At 40.0% G+C, this 15,811-nt stretch overlaps 2 protein-coding genes across 20 annotated transcripts in view; both read right to left on the minus strand.

Annotated features, from left to right (window-relative positions):
- Window positions 1–15,811, minus strand: part of LOC117555816 (protocadherin gamma-C5-like) — a 248,914-nt gene that overhangs the window by 59,937 nt on the left and 173,166 nt on the right. The window lies entirely within an intron of this gene.
- Window positions 9,968–15,804, minus strand: LOC117555911 (protocadherin beta-16-like). Its single transcript, XM_034230960.1, has 3 exons — window positions 13,974–15,804; window positions 10,869–11,071; window positions 9,968–9,997 (listed from the first exon to the last, which is right to left on the minus strand). Exons 1-3 carry the CDS (start codon window positions 14,098–14,100, stop codon window positions 9,968–9,970), a joined length of 360 nt encoding a protein of 119 aa, XP_034086851.1. The 5' UTR covers window positions 14,101–15,804.

Below are 15,811 nucleotides of genomic sequence, written 5' to 3' on the forward strand. Positions count from 1 at the left end.
AGAGAGAGAGAGAGAAAGAGAGCGCGAGCGAGAGAGAGCGAGAGAGTCTCGCGAGAGAGCTCTCTCTCTCTCTCTCTCTCTCTCTCTCTCTCTCTCTCTCTCTCTCTCTCTCTCTCTCTCTCTCTCTCTCTCTCTCATATTTACCAACAAATTCCAGACCAATTATTATCAATCAAATGATTCTTAAAATTATGCAACAGCATTACTCAATATTCATACGCTGGGCTTAGGCATTACACGTTGACATAACATATAATGAAAGTATGGTAAAAATAGTAATAGTAATAGTAAATGAATTAGAAAAACACAAACAACTATTTGCAATAATCGTCTATTTTAATGGCGGTGAGCGACACAGGGATATCCAGAGAGGCAGTGTGAGAGCGTGGGAGAGCGCCTGAGCAGCTTTCAGCACCACACGAGTGGACAGCGCCACACAGGCGGCCAACTGCTGCTGCTGCTGCATGCTGCTGCTGCTGCACAGCCCACAGACTCACAGGCTCTCACTGAAGACAGTATCAGGATAAGAAAACACACATTTTCCAAATCAGGAAGAAAAACAAGAGAAGATCCTCCAGGACCCACCTACTAGCACCTTATAACATGTTACCACTGCAAACACACGTCATAGAAATATCAACTGAGAATAAAAAAGTAGACCTATCAACCCAAAAAAGGATTGCTGGAATATTGGATTTAAAATAAAAATAAAGTGTTTGATAGGTATTCAAATGTATTTTGTACACAAAATTCAGACAAGCACCATTCAGAAATACTTTGAAATAAAAAATAATAAGGATGATAATAATAATTGATGGGACAATTATGATACAAAACCTTCCCTAATAAAGACTTGAATATTGTGATGCTACTTTCCATTATTCCCTATGATATTATTCCACAGTTCTTATAGACATCAGGAAACACACACAATGTGTAATTCTGAGGTAAACATGCACACATACTGTACAGTTTATTCACACTTTAAACTTCCTGATCAAGTAAGTGATCACTGCAAAGTGTTTAGCTACAATACCAAGTGCTTAAGTAAATTTACAAAAGCTTACTGATAATTTTTCTCATATATCCATCCATTAAGCCATTTTCTGTATCCACCTATCCTTTGACAGGGGGACATCATACACACCAGACAGATCACTACAGATGGAGGAGGACATGCACTCTCTACAAACATGTGCCTGCAAGCCAGCACCATCTTCATACAGTCATTGTTCAATGCATGATTTAATGTAGTACTCTAACCTGCATCGGATAAACTGCAACATGTTGGGTGTAAAACAATGTATAAAGATTATCCATGAATACAACCGAAATCACAGTATGTTTCTTTTGTTAAAACCAGTATGTTTTAAAGCTGTAGAAGTCTGGTGTTGGTCTGCATTACAAATATATATTCTTGTATTTGTCTTCCTGTGTCATATACATTCAGTTAGTGTAGGTGCACCTATCTAAAAAACATTAAGATCAAACTGTTAGGTCATTTTGGAGGCCCCAGTGCATGATACAGTTGAATTGCGTAAAAAATGTTTCTATTGCTTTGTCCATTTATATCATTAGTAATAATAATAATAATAATAATAATAATAATGTCCTTTGTATAGCGCTTTTCCTGGTGCTCAAAGCGCTTATTCGTGACTATTTATAGTAATACTAGTTAGATTAATACAATGAAACAATCTGTTTATAAGTTAATTTAACTGCAGCACAAAATGCACCTGCCAAAATGATCATGAAGTGAAGTTCAATCAGAACATCTCCATAACAATAATACAAAAACAACGGAACACAATAACCACCATGAAGTTAGGATGCATTGCAGGACTGTACACTTGCAACTGAGTATAAACACTAAACAATATGAAAGGAGGATAAGTACTTGAGAAGTGAACCTGAGTTTTTAATATTCTTGGCTGCTCTCTTTAAAGAATGACCAGAGTCCAATGAATACTATGATTTTTATTTAACTGATATCCATCCAACTTAGTTAGAGTCAACTTCCTCTAATATGTTGGCATGTTGAGAGGACAAGCCTACATGATGCACACACAGAGTTGTCATCATGTCTGCGTGGTTGCTTGTTACGTTGTACCTTATTTATCTTCTTCACTCCACTATTTTATTAAATTACTTTAATACCTTAACTATCTTATGCGTAACTGTGTTATGCTTAACAATCGACTATATCAAGTGGATAGAGGTATGGAGCACAAAAACCACATGGTAAAACAAAATACAAAAATCTGGCATTAAAACAATAATGACTGACAATTCATTCTGGCTTTAGTTACTTTAACAGCTGGTTCCCTGCTAATACGTTCCTCAACCATATAAGCCTGTTAGCTGTCCAGCCTCTCTCAAATGTGAAGTACTTCTGCACCTGAAATAGAGGGTATGTACAAAGGATATAAAAAGCTGATTTACAATATTCTTTGATTAGATATTAGAGTTTAAAATATGATTTGATCATTTAATACCTAGAGAATATTACTGTACAGTATAAGTTATAGATGATGTCCATGTGATACATCAGTGCAACACCCCAGACACATAAAACACATCACGCCATATTTTGAGCATGAAGCCACACACACTGTCACACATGATCAAGGTACGTCCATCAACGCTGGATTAAGCAATCTTCAGCGATGATAGATGTGAGGTATGAACAGACGCTGGTAGAAAGTGCCAATGTGTAATGTTTGCATACATAAAACATATCACTGCTGCTTTCTGTGTTTGTTGTCAGTCACTGTGTGGTGAAATAGAGTATGATGTTCAGTTGTCAGTGTATCAGCAATAAGTGCTGTTTGTACCACTATACGGTTTGATGGCTGTAAACATAAAGAAGAACACTTTTTCTCTTACCTTATTTGGTGAGACAGGATTGAACAGGAGTCAGGGGGAGGACAGGAACAGCAGCAGGCAGCAAGAGGGGCACATGAAAGAGAAACACAAGAGAGGAAGGATGTCAGTTAGACTGGTGGTCATCTTAGCGAGTCTGGCTTTGGGAAGAAGAGAAACCAACATACTTACCATGTGGCTCACAACAAATGGGTGATTCATGTGGATATTCATAGAGTCTCTAATTTATGTGTATTTTGATTGATAATACATGATTAGACTGTTCACAAACACATCTACTGTGTGCACATATAAACTATAAAAGTTTCGAATTGTGTAAAATTATAATTTGTCGTGTGATCTGTATCTGTTTTGGATAATAATAACACAATTAAAACATTGCAATATTAATAATATTATTATTAAGAACATTCATCATCCATCAGCTAAAACATAAAAAGCAAACACATACAAAAGCATGATAGATTATTATAATTATATAACATTTAGAGCTGTATGTTCCAACAATACTGAACAGATCATGGAAAATACCCTAATTGATGAAAGCATATGAAAAGACATCCAAGCAGGGTCAAAGGTCACACTTATATAAAACATTAGGCAACCATTGTGATTGTGTCTGTTTGAGTGAGTGAGTGAGATAGAGAGACAGAGAGAGGTAGATTTATCAGAAAGATGTTGTGTTAGCATTGCTGTCCTTGCAAGAGGGGTGATAATTATGATGACACAAACAAATGATATTGTTGAGGAAAGAAAGAGGCAGTAGCTCCGCCTTGGTGGATAGAAAACAACATTACACGGTCCAGAGAGACAGGTCACTTTGGTTCCCTAAACCAAAAATATGTCCATGCAATGTTTTGTGAATAATGTTCCACTGCATTCACTAAATAGATGCCATGTTAGATAATGCTGCACAAAATAAACAGCTACAACAACTATGTTGCCCTTCAAACAGAAGCATACACTTTGGTACAGTAAAACCACATCAGCATGAAACCAAAAATATAAATGCAATGATTTCTGTGGAAAGTGAAGACTTAAAATACATTTCTGACACTACAGCAGGGTTGAATCACAACAGAAATACTGCACTGCTGCACAAAGCCACTACCCTTATAGCAACAGCAGGGGGCCTCGAGGCGATGCCGAGACAAAACCATGCCTTATTAATGAGATTCTTTGCTCTGTGACCCTGTGTTTGTCACAGCTGATGTAGGTTGGAGTGTCTCTGTGAGAGCAGATTTAAGCTGCTTAGTCAAAGCAAAGCAGCAATTATTATTTGTTCTACTGATGTACTGTAGTGAATCATATGCTTTTTGTGCACATGAACACATTTTAACATGCAGTGATGGTAGAAAATCCTCATCCAACATAAACTGATCATTCAGGAAGTCAAGCAACAATGAAATGAAAAAGGGACATACAAAAGCTGCTGTTCTTTTCATATAACAACCATAATGTCATCAAAATGGGTTCATTTAAGTCTGTATATCAGTGTATACCATCATCGTGTATATGCTATGCTTTAACAGGGGAAAGAAAAACAAACATGGCAGCATCCATCAGAACAAATATCCAAAGCAGCCATGATCACCCTCTACCCCTCCCCTTTCTTCATCATCAGCCACCCCAGGACTGAGGATGTTGCACCTATTTGACCAAAACAGGGGTGTCTTCTACCCTCCCAGTATGCACATGCATGGAGCCATCACTGCTCAGAGGCTGCATCCTCTACTGAACCCCTGTGGACCAAGTAAAAATGGTACAGCCCTGCCAGTGAGTCAGCTTGTTGCTATGGTAACACATCCTACCTCCCTTGCTTGCATCCCACCATGCTTCCTGAGGGCTGTTAATGGGGGCAAAAAAAGAGCTACAAAACAAAATAGAGGATAAACAAGAAAGATGGATGAAAGAAAGACAAACCATACCATGACACACACTTTTGTATTTGATATGTTGTTCATACAAAGCACATGTTTACGGACTGCTGTATAGTAAAGCATATTTTCTTAAATGACTGAAAGATGCTTCAAAGAACATATTTCTTCTTATCATGAATGTGACAACCTTTAAAGGGATGAACTGACTCTGTCTCTGGTGTAGAATTCCTTTTTATAGACCGAACAAAATGTCCTACATTTAGCAATCTACCTCTCCCTTTCTCTGTCTCTTTCTCTCTCTGCAGCAGAGTGGTGCAGCTGGAGAGGGGGAGGGGAAGGATGCAGAAAATGAGATCAAGAGGAAAAGAAAGACTGTTGGAAACCAAGGATGGCTGCTGAGCAGTTGCAATCAAGTTTCAGCTTCAAATTGATAAAATGTTAACTGAAATGTTTGAGTAGATGACAGTAAACAAAACCAACTATTTTGCAATTGTTTTTCTGAATTGTCAATCAGAATGTAATATAATGTGAACGTTCAAATACTCCATAACAACCAAGTGGAATATCATTGACTAAATCATAAGAATTATAATGTGCATGTTGTGGTGGAATGCTCTGTCCTACGTCCAAAGCACAAAGTGTCTCTGTGTGTTGGATTAGGAGGATAAAACACACATTTACAATCAGGCTCTATATATTTGGGAATATGCAATATCTAAGTAAAGGAAATATAGTCTTTCTGAGTTTGACATAACTTTGTCACTGCCCCATATTACACAGTGAATCCCTATTGTAATCCCTGTCAGTGCAGAACTCCACACTTTAACCTCTGTGACATCAACACACATCCAAACATAACATCTAATGAGTGTTCAATATACCTGCCCTCATGCAAAGACAGGTTTTATAGTGTACATGCACTTGCTTGTATTCACTTCAGCTTCCTTGTAGATACACTGTGCACAAATTAGGTTTTGTCCTGCCATCATTGAATGCCTAGAGAAACACAGTCAAACTGATATCAATACTTTTGCCATTTGTACATGGTTGACAAAGATATGTATTAATGACTGTTACCTACAATATATGTTCTTTACTAATAATGCCTGTAAAGGTGTATTTTACTTTTGGTAGTACTGTTTTACCTGCCTCCCTTACGCAGTGAAAGACATTGTCCTTTCACTGTGCTCTCTAACTGCTTGGCCCTATTCTGTTTGAGTTTAAATGTGTCCTTTCGCATAACTCAACAAAACAACAGTTCCAGAGGGACAGGCAACAACACTCATCACATGGAGAGAGCATTATGCACTTGAGCTATTTATGTATATTTCATTTTTTCTGTTGATACCACACTCAGTATATAAAGGTGTAGTTTGTTTTGTTTGAATAAAGTTAAACAGATATCTAGGATATCATGCAAACATAAACACAATGAGTTGTTTAAGTACACACATTAACCACATCCCCTGACACACGTGGTGCACAGTGTGTGGATGAGCCCTTCCGGCATACACATGGGCACACAGCTGCTCACCAGACAACCTAGCTGGGAACGTGGGACCCTCAAACGAGAGCCTGGTCCTGTGGGAACCAGCAGCGTTTGCATGTTATTATGGTTTTGTGGTAAGAAACAAGTTCAGCCAGCTGATTAAATGATAACAGCTCTAAGGTCGTTTTCACAAACAAGAGAAAAATAAAACAACAATATGCTAAAGGAGTACAGTGGATAAACAGGCTGAACCATTTAGCTCATAAATATGTTACCTTTTGCTTTGAACCCTATGGTGACACTGGCCAAAGGAATGTATGGTACTCAGTAAAAACCATCAATTAACAAACCTGAGGAAACAAAATGGTGCAAACACTGTTTGAGCACAGGTAAAGCAGACACAGATGTGGTCTGATAATGATGGCAAACTGCTTCCAGTGGGTATGGTGGTTCACATAATTAACCTGCTCCTTCCTTGTAGTATGTCAACTTATATTTCCACACACACACAACCTGAACAACATGCAGACTTAACTGCAAAACCACATATACAACCCAGAGGAAACATATAAGGCACATTAGTTAATGTGGTGCTTCCTCTGATACTGGACAAAACAGATTATCCACATCATACATGCATTTATTCAATGTTCATGCATCAAGCTGGATCTTCAAATGATGCTTTAAGTGCCTGTTTCCCGAAATACAAGATCTATTTTCTAAGTGAAAAAAAAGGGTTGAAGTAAAAAATGCCATTTGCACTAAATGTACAAGATAATATACATTGTTTCCACACAGGATTCATTATAATAACAACCAACTGCAGGGATATGTGGACCACTCCACAACACTGTCCGTTTTTACAACACACATCTTTGGTTTTCAGCCTATAATGTAAACTGTCCCATGTGGAGACTCACACTGTGAACAGAAAACTAGCTTCCTACTGCAGTGTAACTCTGCATATCAATCTGTATGAAGCTGATTTTGTGGACAGATATATTTTGAATAAATGATGTCATTTTTCCTTCACCATTATGTGCTTCTTTTCAGACACATCCAGCCTCTTTTTCTATTTTCTAACATCCCCCTGTCACTTGTTATATAATGTAGATCTCTCTTCCTTTTTGTCTTCCTGTCCATCTCTCTCTCTCTCTCGACTAATTATTCCTCTATATTTTGAAGAAATATCTCAAACCGTCTGTGTCTTTTACAGGCAGTCAGTATATGTAGCTATTTTACACCTAATGCTTTCCTGAACCCTGTATCCCATTAGACAAAGAGGGCTGCAGATCAAAATGGCTGCCGTACATCACTAACACAAATGCTGCACAGTGATGTTTGAGACTGTGCCGGTTACCACGTGCCTCTTCCCCTCCCCCGCTGCCTCTCTCTTCCTCTCCATCACACTGCTTTTCTCAATCTGCCCAGCACCATTAGTGACCATTTCCTCCTCCCTTATACCACAGTTTAAACGTTGTAAATATTATTCAATCAATATTATTGTTTCACTTATTTCATTTATTTAACATTAATTTGTATTATTCTTGCTTTATTTGTGTGTGCTTGCATCTATTCCAGACACTTTTCTCTGTGTAGTCTTATGCTCATGGCTAAACACTGTTATTGGGGAAACTAGGTCACTGAAAAAGTAGTGCACTGGGTGGTTGTGTGTTAGCAGAAGCAGAAGCAATATGAAGCAATCCTTTAACAGTGATGAAGCCAAGCATCTCCTTTGATTGTATCTTCTATAACGTTCTCTCCAACCCGGACCTGGTTGGTTCTCTCACACATGCATTAAGTAAAAAGGCAGTCAAAGAATATCTAAATAGGTAACTGAATTATTTGCAAATAAAATCAGGCTTCAGTGCCAGATGTTGCAGCTAATTGCTATAACTATATGTTTTATGAATCAATAGGAATAAGAATGAATGGGATTAATGTGAGAAATGCCACAAAAAATACTTCATGGATGATATAGTGTAATTGTGAAACACAACTAACAAAGTATCTGACACAGTGTACCTTAAAACAATAGCACAGGTTAAGCCTCTAAATAAAGCAATGTCAACAACAGTGTTTGAGTATATGTCCATTGAGTATTTGTATACCCACAAATGGGTTAAGCATATCCAACAAATATTAGTTGTTTTATTGAGTATTTTTTTCATTGGGGGCATCATTTGGTCAATATAGAAGTTTAAGGGCCTAAAATGAGGAAGTATAAACTCTCCAATGTTTATACTTGACACAACAAAGATAGATAAACCAATGTTCAATATAGTATCAAATATCAATATTCACACTATTCCTGACACTATTTTATATCAAGAGCATGTCCAATCCAGCCACAAGATCAGTTGCGAGATACATAAATATTAAAGTTGTTGAATATACATTGGTATATGCAAAGCAAAGCTTTCAGGGCGTACTAAAAGTGGGTACAGTACCAAGTAGTGTAGTGGCAAAACTGAACTGAAATACCAATACAAGCAATAGGAAAGATATAAAACAAACACAAATCACAAGGATCAAGGGTTCAAAAGAAACAAGGAAGGGCTTGATCTCACCTCTGTGAGCATATTCTCTGACTCAGGTACCTGCCTTGGCACTGTCCTGGTAGCACTATGGTCAACAGTCAGAGTGCTCTGACTGAAGGGTCGGGAGCACTTCATGTCACTCATCCGGGAGTCAGTAGTTCCATACACCTCGTAACTCAGTGCCTGCTTCAACGTACCGGTACCTCCTACGTCTGCGTAAAGGGGCGGGTAATACGGAATAACGGGAAGATTCCCACTAGATTTGTAAAACACTTGCTCGCGTCTCCACCTGTAGATCTTCACTGATATAATAACCACTAAACACGTGATGAAGAGGAAGGACACTACAGCCAGAGCCAGCACTAAGTAAAAAGTCAGGTTGTCATTGTACTCCTTGTCCTGTGTAAAGTCAGTGAACTCAGACAGCACTTCCGGGAAGCTGTCAGCCACCACCACGTTAACAATGACTGTAGCTGAACGAGAGGGCTGCCCGTTGTCCTCCACTATAACAGTCAGTCTTTGTTTCACAGCATCTTTATCAGTCACCTGGCGGATAGTCCTTATTTCTCCATTCTGTAAGCCCACTTCAAACAGCGCCCTGTCTGTGGCTTTCTGCAGTTTATAGGAGAGCCAGGCATTCTGTCCAGAGTCCACATCAACAGCCACCACTTTAGTGACCAGATAGCCCACATCTGTGGCACGAGGCACCATCTCAGCCACCAGAGAGCCACCAGTCTGGACTGGGTACAGGACCTGAGGAGGGTTGTCGTTCTGGTCCTGGATCAGTATTTTCACAGTCACGTTACTACTAAGTGGAGGAGAGCCTCCATCCTGTGCTTTGATGCAAATATTAAACTCTTTGGTCTGCTCATAGTCGAAGGAACGCACGGCAAGTATCTCGCCACTCTCTGCATTCACTGAAAAATAAGCGGAGGCCGACAACCCATTCAATTGGCGTTCCTCGAGGAAGTAGGAAATGCGGGCATTGTTCCCTGAGTCTTTGTCACTGGCTTTGATAGAGTGGATTGACATGCCAGGTGAATTATTTTCAGTGATGAAAGCGGTGCTTAATAATTTTGTGAACATTGGGGGGTTGTCATTAACGTCTGATATTTTTAAATTAATGGTCTTGTTTGTAGAAAAAGGCGGTGAGCCCTCATCCATTGCTGTAATTGTTATGTTATATTCCGGCACAGCTTCACGATCTAAAACATCGTCAGACATCAGGCTATAAAAATTAGCCGATGAAGACTTGATTTTGAAAGGTAAATCTTTGCTAATAAAACACTTTATTTGGCCATTTTTGTCTGAGTCAAAGTCTTTGATATTTAGCATTGCGATAACAGTATCTGGAGCTGAATCCTCTGGTATGGGATTGGAAAGGGAAATGATGCTTATGACAGGGGCATTATCATTTAGGTCGGTCACCTCAATTAGCACCTTGCTTGTGTCTGTCAACCCTCCCTTGTCTGTAGCTTCAATATCAATTTCATAACGTTTAGCTTCTTCATAATCTAACACACCATTTACAGTAATTTCTCCGATATGGGGGTCAATATTAAACAGGGATGATGCACTATCGGTATGCTTGGAGAACGAATACGCCACTTCATTGTTTGCTCCTTTATCGTTATCAGTGGCACTGACTCTTAACATAACAGTGCCCCTAGAAGCGTTTTCAGGAACTGTAACTCTGTAAACAGACTGTGTGAATACTGGTGCATTGTCATTAGCATCCAAAACAACGACATTAATTTTGACAGATCCCGATTTCTGAGGATTACCACCGTCAAATGCTGTCAACGTTAATTGGTGCTCTTCTTGTTTTTCTCTGTCAAGCGACGTGTGAAGAACCATTTCAATATATTTTGTCCCGTCAGGACGAGAAACAACATTCAATTTGAAATGATCTGTAGGGTTGAGTTTGTATGTTTGAAGAGTGTTATGGGCTACATCGGGATCTTTTGCACTCTCAAGTGAATAGCGAGCCCCTGGCGAGGCGGATTCAATAACCTGGAAATCGTATTCCTTTTTCGAAAAGAACGGAGCATTATCATTAATATCTGTAATCTCTACATCAATCCTATGCAACTCCATTGGATTTTCAAAGATGATTTGGAAATGAAGAGAGCAGGGAGAAACTTGCTTGCACAATTCTTCTCTGTCTATCCTTTTAGCCACTACCAGAGTTCCCTTATCTGCATTCAGACCAATGTACTCACTGCCATCCTCGGTAAATATCCGAGCCCGCCCGGATTTAAGCCGTTTAATATCCAAGCCTAGGTCCTGAATGATATTCCCGACCACAGAGCCCGTCGCCATTTCTTCAGGTAAAGAATAACGGACCTGCCCGAGAGCAATTTCTGCGACACAAATGCAGAGAAGCAGTGGCCACCAAGAAAACGTATTTTTTCCGCCCACACAACAAATAACTTCCATCTTGAGGAGAGCCTTTCCAAAATCCGAATATTAAAAACAAACAACCGCGTAGAAATCCGGCTGAAATATATTTGAATGAGCTCATGTGGCCGAGTGGTTTTCTCCGTCCGATTGAAATAGAGCTGCAAGAACAAGGAAGGACTTCAATGAGGAAAATAGCCTCAATGTTCTCACACTAACCAACAGCGGCACTTAGGGACGTGAAAAGAAACTACAGAAAAAGCTGCATGATAAGTATGACTATCCTTTTACTTGTATAAACAGAAATACAGAAAGCATAAAGAACATATATTATCATGAGAATTATTTCTCTGTCCATGGCACTGGCCATTTGATTGTATGAATGTAATAGCCATTTAAACGGACACGGGAAACGTAAGAAAAAACACATTAAATCACATTGCTTTCCAAAGTGCTGAAAATAAGATGAGAGTGATTTAAAGCATGGCATCAACGAAGGAACCAATTACTCGCATTTTCTAACCTCTAGAGGAGAGTCAGGTTCATCCAGGATGCTCTTTTCACTCTGCATCCGCTGCATCGTCCCAGTAGAACTGGGGTCCATTATAAGCACGTTCTGACTACCGGCTCCGCCGGACTTACAGTCACTCTTTCTGGAGTCAGTCGTCCTGCACACCTCGTAGTTGTACACGTGTTGGAGAGTCCCTGTCCCCAAAGTGTCTGAGTAACGTGGAGGATAATATGGAATCACAGGGAGATTGGAGTGACACATGATGCAAGACTGTCTCCACCTGTAGATCTTCACTGATATAATAACCACTAAACACGTGATGAAGAGGAAGGACACTACAGCCAGAGCCAGCACTAAGTAAAAAGTCAGGTTGTCATTGTACTCCTTGTCCTGTGTAAAGTCAGTGAACTCAGACAGCACTTCCGGGAAGCTGTCAGCCACCACCACGTTAACAATGACTGTAGCTGAACGAGAGGGCTGCCCGTTGTCCTCCACTATAACAGACAGTCTTTGTTTCACAACATCTTTATCAGTCACCTGGCGGATAGTCCTTATTTCTCCATTCTGTAAGCCCACTTCAAACAGCGCCCTGTCTGTGGCTTTCTGCAGTTTATAGGAGAGCCAGGCATTCTGTCCAGAGTCCACATCAACAGCCACCACTTTAGTGACCAGATAGCCCACATCTGCTGAACGAGGCACCATCTCAGCCACCAGAGAGCCACCAGTCTGGACTGGGTACAGGACCTGAGGAGGGTTGTCGTTCTGGTCCTGGATCAGTATTTTCACAGTCACGTTGCTACTGAGTGGAGGAGAGCCTCCATCCTGAGCTTTGACCCGGAAGTGGAAGTCTTTGATCTGCTCGTAGTCAAAAGAGCGCACTGCATGGATGACTCCACTATCAGCACTAACGGACACATATGAGGAGACTGGCACTCCGTTAGCAGAGGAGTCCTCCAGGATGTAAGAAACACGGGCATTCTGGTTCCAGTCAGCGTCTCTGGCTCTCACTGTAAATACAGAGAGGCCTGGTGTGTTGTTTTCTACAATGTAGGCCTCATATGAGCTGCTCTCAAAGACAGGAGCGTTATCATTCACATCAGAGATCTGTAAGGTGAGAGTGACGCTGCTGGAGAGGGAGGGCACACCCTCATCAGAGCAGGTCACTGTTATATTATACTCAGAGGCTGTCTCCCTATCCAGATCACTATCTGTAACTAAAGTGTAGAAATCATTGGTTGAAGACTTCATTACAAAAGGAATATCATTATTTATACTGCAGTGTACTTTGCCATTTTCACCCGAATCTGTGTCCTCAATATTTATCATTGTCACAACAGTACTGGCTACGGCATCTTCTGATATCACGTTTGATTTTGACAATATATGGATATCGGGTTTATTGTCATTTATGTCAATAACTTCAATCATCACTTTACACGAGTCAACTAGTCCCCCATCATCACTTGCGCGAATGTTTATCTGAAATGTTTGAGCTTTTTCATAGTCAACATTTCCTTTTAGCCGAATTTCACCACTTGCATCATTTACTTCAAATAACCCACGGGCATGATCTAAAATACTCGAAATTGAATACGTTATTCTTCCATTAGATCCATGATCTGAATCTGTCGCAGTAACTGTCACTACAACTGTTCCTACTGCTGCATTTTCTTTTATAGAGGCTTTATAAATAGGTTGCGTAAAAACAGGGGCATTGTCATTAGCGTCTAAAACAGTGATGATAATCTGCATTGTTCCTGTCATCTGCGGCTCTCCTCCATCCACCGCAGTCAGAACTAACGAGAGGTGTTCCTTTTTTTCTCTGTCAAGAGGCTTGTCTAATACCATTTCGACATTTTTCGTCCCATCTGCTTGTTCGTGCAGTCTAACAACAAAATTATCCGCCGGTTCGAGTTTATATGTTTGCAATCCATTCGAGCCTACATCAGAATCAACTGCCCGATCTAATATGAATTTAGACCCACTAACAGCGGATTCGCTTATTTTGAATTTCACGTCGCTCTTTTCAAAGGATGGGGGGTTATCATTAATATCTGTGATCTCAATAGTTACACTTAAAAATTCCATCGGATTCTCTAATATGATCTTAAAATGCAAAGCGCAAGGCGTCGTCTGTCCACACAACGCCTCTCTGTCTATCCTTTCTTTGATTAGGAGGACTCCTCTTTCGTTATTCAGCTCAATATATCCGTCACTGTCTCGAGTAAAAATGCGAGCTTTACCCGATTTTAGTCTCTTAACATCCAGGCCAAAATCCTTTGCCATGTTGCCCACGAGAGAACCTTTTGGCATTTCCTCGGGAATTGAGTAGCTGACCTGTCCGAACACCGATCCGAGAGAGAGGAGCGAGAAAAACAACAGTACTTGCCCTCCCATTGTTCTGCCTAACGTTATTCCAGTGTAAACCAAGATGTTTGCACTCCAATTTTCTCAGTCGACGCGGAATATCAAAGCATATCTCCAACGTGGTACATATTTCCTGTTCTGTATCTCCCGTTTAGTCGGACGTGTGCTTTGATTCTGCCTCTTTCTCTCTATAAAATAAAGACATGGTGGGAGGTACATTGGGTCTGCGGTAAATCCAATACAGGCTAGCCAACAGCGGCACTCTGAGTTCATAAAGTACAAGTGCATGTAAAATGTTCATAATAAACTGATATGTACCGATTTAGAATAAAACATAGTGTAGCATGAACACTGGGTTCAAGTAACTGTCCCACACTCATCTCTACGCCCTGAACTCACCATCACCTAAAGTAGGTAAACTCCTCCCCCAGAGCCAACCCCTAATTAACTCATTGGTATTTAAGGCACCTGTGGCATCATGGCAGCCTTTGTTTCGTTTGCTGTCTATCTGTTGCCACATGGCGCCTTAGGATAGGTAAATTGTCAGATACTGGATGTCATGTTTGATCAACAGCTTAATATTACTCATGTGCATCTTATATTAGCACTGAACTACATTCATTTGTGTTAGCCTACTGTCAGCTTGTATCCTGGTCCACCTGGTGTTCCTTTGGCCAAATGTGATGCCTGCAGTCCTGTTAACCTGGAGGGATGTGTGTTGGTCCTTAGTACTTTAGTATTCATCATACTGAGTAGTGGTAAGTTTACAATTACCTAAGTTAAAATATGTAAATGTGTACTTTTGTATTGTAATCTAATGTACAATGTGTTCTTCCTACTAGGTGGTGCAGCTGCTGTTTTTAGGTTTCACTTGAATTAGGCTTTGTTGGAATTTAGTTTTGTTGTCTCATATTTAGGGTTTTAGTGTATTTTACTGTTTGCTCGTTTGGACCAACTGGATACTTGTTTATTCTGCTTTATACTCATTTGTTGTTTCTTTGCCCCTTGTAGTGGAGTTGGAGCCAGCTGTGGAGGAGGCTAGGCCCACAGTCTGATTCCCTTCACGGCTTGTAGTGATAGGAGCACTGGGACACTTTGTAGTGAGTTTTGGTTTGCAGTGAGTTTTGGTTTTCAGTGAGCACCGGTGGGTAAGTGGGACACAGCCCTGTTAGACTGCCTCCCCCGGCTGGCATCTGCCCACTCCCCTTTTTCCCTCATTGATTTTAGTCATTTTCTATATCAAGTGTTTTTACCAAGAATAAACAAATACATGTGATTGACATAATTAAATAAACTGTTAAACTGTTTCATTATAATTGAACCACGTCTCTGTCTTGTGTCAGTCACAAACTTGAAGAGCCTTCTTAGTTCTGAGGTGTAAATTAAATATCTCCTGCGGGCGAAACTCCCCAGGTGGCGTTGTCAGGCATTTTGGTATTTGGGTGGCTCTGCCTTTAAAAACGACCACCCCGCCACAATAACACAGATATTAACTCTCCTGTTAGTTGAAAGTTTTGTTTGATACTGCAGTTACCCAATTAATACAATATTCTAAACAGGAAATTTGAAATGCAAATGTTAGTGATTACAAAGTAGTAAATAACCATTTAAAAAAACACGGGGAATGTAACTTATATAAAGGTTTTGAATATGCAATGACATTGCTCTCCAAGGTGCTGAACATAAGAGACAAATGATTAAAAGCATGTCTTTAACCAAGCAACAGATAGCAAGCCAATTC

The sequence above is a fragment of the Gymnodraco acuticeps genome, unplaced genomic scaffold (assembly GCF_902827175.1).
Source record: "Gymnodraco acuticeps unplaced genomic scaffold, fGymAcu1.1, whole genome shotgun sequence".
Classification (NCBI taxonomy): domain Eukaryota; kingdom Metazoa; phylum Chordata; class Actinopteri; order Perciformes; family Bathydraconidae; genus Gymnodraco; species Gymnodraco acuticeps.